Here is a 7,110-nt window from a genome sequence, read left to right as displayed (position 1 = left end):
TCCCCACAAAAAATTAAAAATCTGTCTTTATCTACAAGAGATACCTGCTGCCAAACTCATGAAGAGGAAATAATGCAACTGACTGTGTACTCTCAGAAACTTGAGAAAAGTGACCAGAATCTCAGTCAGTGCTACCCTTGTACTGCAAAGCCCTACAGTACCATCTGTGACATTTCTTTCTATTCACTCAAAAAAACAAGAGATGATTTGTTCTTTTACAAATTACTTTATACTATTCAAATCAACACATCAAGTGGTGCATTTAGAGGTGTTGGTGGAGGTCTCAGAGCCCATGTGACTAGAGGAGGGGGCTGAAGTCTGAGGGGACACTCAGGTAAAGGTTGAGTGTTGGTTGAGACAGCAGGTCAGCCAAGTGGAGGTGACTGAAGTACTAGAGAAGACCTAGGTGAAGGAGGTGGCTGAGGGCTGGGAGGTCATGAGTATTTAGGTACTAGAGGAGACTCATTGGAAGGTGATAGCTAAGGGAGGCCACCAAGGTAGAGAAGGTGGTTGAGGTTCCAGAGACCACTCATGTGAAGGTAGTAGCTAAGGGGCCAGAGGCCACCAAGGTAGAGAATGTGGCCAAGGTTCCAGAGGCCATTAACTGGAAAAGTAGGCAGAGGTACTGGAGGCCACGCTGCTGGAGGAAGAAGATGAGGTCCCCCAGGACAGACAGGTGGCTGAGGTGGATGGGGTCCCCCAGGAAAGATAGCAGGATGAGCTGGTTGAGGTAACTCAGGACAGACAGCTGGATGATGTGGATAAAGTCCCATAGGAGATGCAGCTGGAGGAGGTGGTGGAGGTCCTACAAAACAAACAGCTGGAAGACATGAAGGAGTTCCCAGAGGACACTCAATTGCTGGAGGTGTCTGTGGTTTCAGAAGATCACCAGCTGGATAAGATGGTGGAGGTACCAGAGAGCTCTTGGCTGGAGGAGGTGACTGTGGTCTCAGAGAATCTTCACTTGGAGAAGATGGTTGCGGTGGCACAGGACCCTCAAGTGAAGTAGGTGGCTGAAGTCCCAGAGGACACACAAGTGAAATAGGAGGTTGAGGTGCCAGAAAACACTCAAATGGTGGAGTTGCCTGTGGTTTCAGAAAATCATTAGCTGAGGAACGTGGTACAAGTAACAGATTAAACTCGGGTGGAGGTGTGTGTGGTCTCAGAAAATCATCAGCTTGAGATGGTGGTAGAGATATCAGAGAACACTCAACTGGAGGTGTGTAAGATCTTAGAACATCTTCAGCTGGAGGCGGTGGTAGAGATACCAGAGGACACTCAGGCTGAGGTGTGTTGGGTCTTAGAAAATCTTCAGCTGAAGACGGTGGTAGAGGTACTAGTATACACTCAGGTGCAGGTGTCTGTGGTCTCAGAAAATCATCAAGAAGGTAAAGGGATACCAAAAGACACTCTTGAAATAGGTAGTTGAGGTTCCAGGGGACACTCAATAGGTGGAGCTACCTGTAATCTCAAAAAATTATCAGTTGGAGAAAGAGGTTGAGATCCCAGAGGACATTGGATAGAAGGTGTGTGTGGTCTCAGAAAATCATCAGCTGGAAATGATGGCATAGGTACCAGAAGACACTGGAGTGGTGGTGTCTGTGGTCTCCAAAGATTATCATCTGGAGAAGATGATAGAGGTATCAGAAGACACTCGGGTGGAGTTGTGTATGGACTCAGAAAATCATTGGCTAAAGGTGGCAGAGGTAACAGAAGACACTCATGTGTAGTGTCTGTGGTCTCAAAAACTCCACATTTGGAGAAGGTGGTAGAGGTGCCAGAAGACATTCCTGTGTAGGTGTCTGTGGTCCTCCAATATTATCAGCTGGAGAAGGTGGCTGAAGTTCTAGTGGACACTGGAGTTGAGGAGCTGTCAGAGGTCCCAGAACACCTTTAGCTGACAGGAATGGTTGAGTTCCCAGGTGACACCCAGGTGGAGGAGATGGCTGGCAACCCATCAGTGGTCTTGAAGGGTCAGCCATGATGTGGAGTGACTAGGGCAATCCTGACCGATGGTGATGCTGTGCTGCAGCCATATTAACCTGTGGGCAGGAGGAAATGTTTTGAAATATATTAATTTGATGGACAGAACCACCAGTAACACAGGCTGCACCTTATGTTGCTGCTGATAGTTTTTTGCAGTTTTCCATCCTCCAGGTTTCAAAACAGCAGCATCAGTGTCATGAAGTCACCCTTCCACTGAGTACCACTGACAGCTGGGGAGTGAAGAAAAGTCATTGAGACAAACTATTTTCTCCACATGCCACTGTGTCTGTCTGCAAATGTAGGCAGGCTGGGAGCCTGCCCCAGGGAAGACAGAGTCATAACACAGTAAGGAAGAAGCATGTTTCAGACACAGGAGTGGCTATGTCTATACTCATTCCTCCCTTACCACCATCACCAGAGCATGCTCCTTGCATCAGGTAAACTGCGAGTAAGAGAGGCATGAAAAGCCCATTGTCAACACATGTGTTGCAGCTTCTTTTGGGAGAATGTTGTCAAGGCCTTTTATGTTTTGTCTCTGATTTTCAGAACTCTGCAAGTCAGTGTGACCACCTTGCTCCAAGTTCAAGAAAACAGAGGCTCCCCAAGGAAGGAGATCATGTGCCCAGGGTCACACAGCTTGCAGGAAGCAGAATGAGAGTTGATTCCAGCTCTGCCTATTTCCCATATGTAACCATGTTTTAGAAAAAAACCTCAATTTCCTAAATATGCAAGAGAAATGGGTATTGTAGGTCAATGTGGCTTTTTTAAACATGTTGTTATTTAGGCCAGGGATGGTGGCCCATGCCTGTGATCACAAAGCCTTGGAAGAGTGAGGTGGATGGATCTCCTGAGGTGGGGAGTTCGAGACCAGCCTGACCACAATGGAGAATCCCCAAGTCTACTAAAAATACAAAATTAGCCAGGTGTGTTGGAGCATCCCTGTAATCCCAGCTACTTGGGAGGCTGAGGGAGGATAATTGCTTACACCTGGAAGGTGGAGGTTGTGGTGAGCCAAGATTGCACCATTGCACTCCAACCTGGGAAACAAGAGCAAAACTCTGTCTCAAAAAAAAAAAAAAAAAATATATATATATATATATATATATATATAATACCTATATATTTTATATATATATGGCTATTTAAATATCTTTCCCACCCCCTTTCTGAACTCCAAGAATGCCAAATATTTGTTCAACAAATATTATTAAATGCCTACTATGGGCCAGGTGCAGTGGCTCACAGTTGTAATCCCAGTACTTTGGGAGGCCAACGTGGTTGAATGACTTCAGGCTAGAGTTTGAGACCAGCCTGGCCAATATGGTGAAACCCCATCACTACTAAAGGTACAAATATTAGCCAGGCATGGTAGTGCATGCCTGTAATCCCAGCTACTAGTGAGACTGAGGCAGGAGCCACTGTACTCCAACCTGGACAACAGAGTGAGACTCCATCTGTAAATTAATTAATTAATTAAAATAAATAAATAAATAAATAAATGCCTACTATATGTCAGCCATGACTCATGCTCTTGGGCTATAGCAGAGAACAAACTGACAGGGTTCCTCTCTCCTGTAACTTACATTCTTATATGATAATGACAAGAGTTAACATGAATTAAGCTGTTACTACATGTTAGCCATGGTGCAAAGTCATTCCCATACATTATTACACTTAAACCTGCTAGCAAGCTTACAAAGGACATAGTCATTTTTCCCTGAAAAACTGAGTCTTGGATAGGCATGGTGGCTCAAACTTGTAATCCCAGACTTTGGGGGGCTGAGGCAGGTGGAGCTGCTGAGGTCAGGAGTTGGAGACCAGCCTGGCCAACATGGTGAAACCCTGTCTGTACTAAAAACACAAAAATTAGCTGGGCGTAGTAATGGGTGCCTGTAATCCCAGGACTCCAGTGGTTGAGGCAGGAGAATCACTTGAACTCAGGAGGAGGAGGTTGCAGTGAGCCAAGATCATGCCATTGCACTCCAGGCTGGGTGACGAGCAAAACTCCTCTCAAAACAAACAAACAAACAAAACCAAACAAACAACAACAAAAAACTAATCTCAGAATGATGAAGCACTTTGTCTAATGTGACACAGCTAGTAAGTGTTGAGACCTTGCAGTCAATCAAAGCCTGTCTCACTCTAAACTCCACGCTATGTGTTCTCTAGCCCATAGAGAATAACTAACATAATCGATGACATTTCTACACAACAATATTCTTGTCTCAAGTCCAAGAGTGCCTCCTATACCACCTATAATACTGGCTTTCCAGTCAGTAAAGATGCCATTCTAATGTGCAACCATGTGGCAAATGGAGATATGACCAAAGTTATCATGTGTTTACACCCATAACCCTGTGCACACTTGTCCTGTGTTTGATTAAATTCAAGTATTAGTTTTGAAACTGAGCAAAACTGAGCTTGAGAAGGGTTAAAGGTTTTTTTGTTTGTTTTTGAGACTGAGTCTCTCTCTGTTGCCCAGGTTGGAGTTCAGTGGCATGATCTCAGCCCACTGCAACCTCGGCCTCCCAGATTCAAGCGATCTTCGTGCCTCAGCCTTCCTAGTAGCTGGGATTACAGGCATGCACCACAAAGCACAGCTAATTTTTGTATTTTTTTGTATTTTTTTTTTGAGATGGAGCTTCACTCTTGTTACCCAGACTGGAGTGCAATGGCCCGATCTTGGCTCACCACAACCTCTGCCTCCTGGGTTCAGGCAATTCTCCTGCCTCAGCCTCCTGAGTAGCTGGGATTACAGGCATGCGCCACCATACTAAGCTAATTTTTTGTATTTTTAGTAGAGATGGGGTTTCACCATGTTGACTAGGATGGTCTCGATCTCTTGACCTCGTGATCCACTTGCCTCGGCCTCCCAAAGTTCTGGGATTACAGACGTGAGCCACCGCACCCAGCTAATTTTTGTATTTTTGGTAGAGATGGTTTTTCGCCCTGTTGGGCAGGCTGGTCTCAAACTCCTGATGTCAAGTGATCCATCCGCCTCGGCCTCCCAAACTGCTGGGGCTACAGGAGTAAGCCACTATGCCTGGGCAAAAGGGTTAAGGTTTTTATATCCACATAACTTTCTGTATTGCTTTTGAAGTCCCTGGTTAAATGAATATTCTTTATATTTATTTATTTTTGAGACTGAGTCTTGCTCTGTCACCCAGGCTGGAGTGCAGTGGCAAAATCTCAGCTCACTAAAACCTCCACCTCCTGGGTTCAAGCGATTCTTCTGCCTCAGCCTCCTGAGTAGCTGGGACTACAGGCACGTGTCACCATGCCCGGTTAATTTTTTGTGTTTTTAGTAGATTCGAGATTTCATCATGTTAGCCAAAATAGTCTCAGTCTCCTGATCTTGTGATTCACCCACCTTGTTCTCCTAAAGTGCTGGGATTACAGGCATCAGCCACCATGCCCGGTCTGTGTATTCTTTTAAAAGTGACCTGTGATTCTCTTCTGATCAAGTGTTTTCAAACTTGATATCTTTGATGGGTTACACCAGCATCAAAATCCTAAATCAAGTATTTTTGGTTTAAAATTAACTTTGGAATTTTTCAGCTAGGTCCCTCAGGGAGTCTAAAGAATGTATCTCTGATCTTGTAGAGATACTAAATGATTAGATCTACTTGGCAGGTTGTATATGTGGGCATTGTCAAATGTGGTGATAGTGCATCAGAGGGCATTGTCAGATGAGGTGGCAGTAGATCTCATCTCTGTTATATTTATGGTTATATTGTTGATATACATGTCCCAGAAACTATATATATTTATACAATTTAAATATGTTATGATTTTTAATTTTGATCGTTATGCTAAATGTTTGCTAAAGTCATATGTGTATAACACATGTTAATGGCTTGGCATGGTCACTTATGCCTATAATCCCAGCACTTTGGGAGACTGAGGCAGGTGGATTAACTGAGGTCAAGGAGTTTGAGACCTACCTGACCAATATGGTGAAAACACATTTCTATTTACAAATACAAAAATTAGCCAGGCGTGCTGACACGTGCCTGTAGTCCTAGCTACTTGGAAGGCTGAGGCAGGAGAATTGCTTGAATCAGGGAGGCAGAAGGTGCAGTGAGTGGAGCTGGCACCACTGCACTCCAGCCTGGATGACAGAGTGAGACTCCATCTAGAAAAAAAAAAGAGAGAGAGAGAGCATACTGTAAGAGGTCAGGCTGGCCAAGACATTCCATCTGCTACACACTTGGGCCCACCACAGGCTTCATGCTGAGGCATGCTCTTTCCAGGCTGTGCCAGCCAATGACTCGGCATGCCCCGGATTTCAGATTCAGGCCATTCCTGCCTTACAAACTGCTATGTGGACAGTCTGCTCTGGGCTCTCTGCAGAGCTCTCAAACAGTTGTCAGACCTGCACTGTGGTCAGTATGCTCTCCATGAATATTTGTTTTGTTTATTTTATTTTATTTTTATTTTAGATAGGATTTGGAGTGCAGTGGCTCGATCATGGCTCATTGTAGCCTTCATCACCTGTGCTCAAGCAATCCTCCCACCTCGGCCTCCCCAGTAGCTAGGACTACAGATGCATACCACTATGCCCAGCTAATAATTTTATTTTTTTTGTAGAGACAGAGTCTTACCACGTTGCCCAGGCTGGTCTTGAACTCCTGGCCTCAAGTGATCCTCCTACCTTGGCTTCTCAAGCTGCTGGGATTATACATATGAGCAACTGTATACATCCATGCCTTTTTAAAAAAAGTTTATTTTTAAAAATTTTTTTTATTATTTTTGAGATGGAGTCTTGCTCATTCTGTCTCCCAGGCTGGAATGCAGTGGTGTGATCTCAGGTCACTGCAACCTCCCCCTCCTGAGTTCAAGCAATTCTCCCACCTCAGCCTCCCAAGTAGCTGGGATTACAGGTGCCCACCATCACACCAGGCTAATTTTTGTATTTTTAGTAGAGATGGGGGTTTCACCATGTTATCCAGGCTGGTCTCAAAGTTTGGACCTCAGGTGATCTGTCTGCCTTGGCCTCCCAAAGTGCTGGGATTACAGGCATGAGCCACCTCACCTGGCCCATCCTGCTTATTCTTACTCCCCCTTTCCTTTATTCTTCACAGGCTTTTTTTTTTCCGTCAATCTCCTGCTCATCATATTCCA

The 7,110-nt window shown here is 44.9% G+C and overlaps 1 protein-coding gene across 1 annotated transcript; it reads right to left on the bottom strand.

Annotated features, from left to right (window-relative positions):
- Positions 1 to 227: 227 nt before the first annotated feature.
- LOC110567630 (uncharacterized) lies at positions 228 to 1,982 on the bottom strand. The gene is made up of 2 exons (XM_021667617.2): positions 1,755 to 1,982; positions 228 to 1,457 (listed from the first exon to the last, which is right to left on the bottom strand). The coding sequence occupies exons 1-2, from the start codon at positions 1,980 to 1,982 to the stop codon at positions 480 to 482; spliced, it is 1,206 nt and encodes a 401-aa protein (XP_021523292.2). The 3' UTR covers positions 228 to 479.
- Positions 1,983 to 7,110: the final 5,128 nt, after the last annotated feature.

The sequence above is a fragment of the Aotus nancymaae genome, unplaced genomic scaffold (genome assembly GCF_030222135.1).
Source record: "Aotus nancymaae isolate 86718 unplaced genomic scaffold, 86718_ANA_hifiasm-v0.15.2.pri h1tg000025l, whole genome shotgun sequence".
Lineage (NCBI taxonomy): Eukaryota > Metazoa > Chordata > Mammalia > Primates > Aotidae > Aotus > Aotus nancymaae.
Note: the sequence above shows the minus strand (reverse complement) of the source record. Positions and strands in the feature narration are given on the sequence as shown.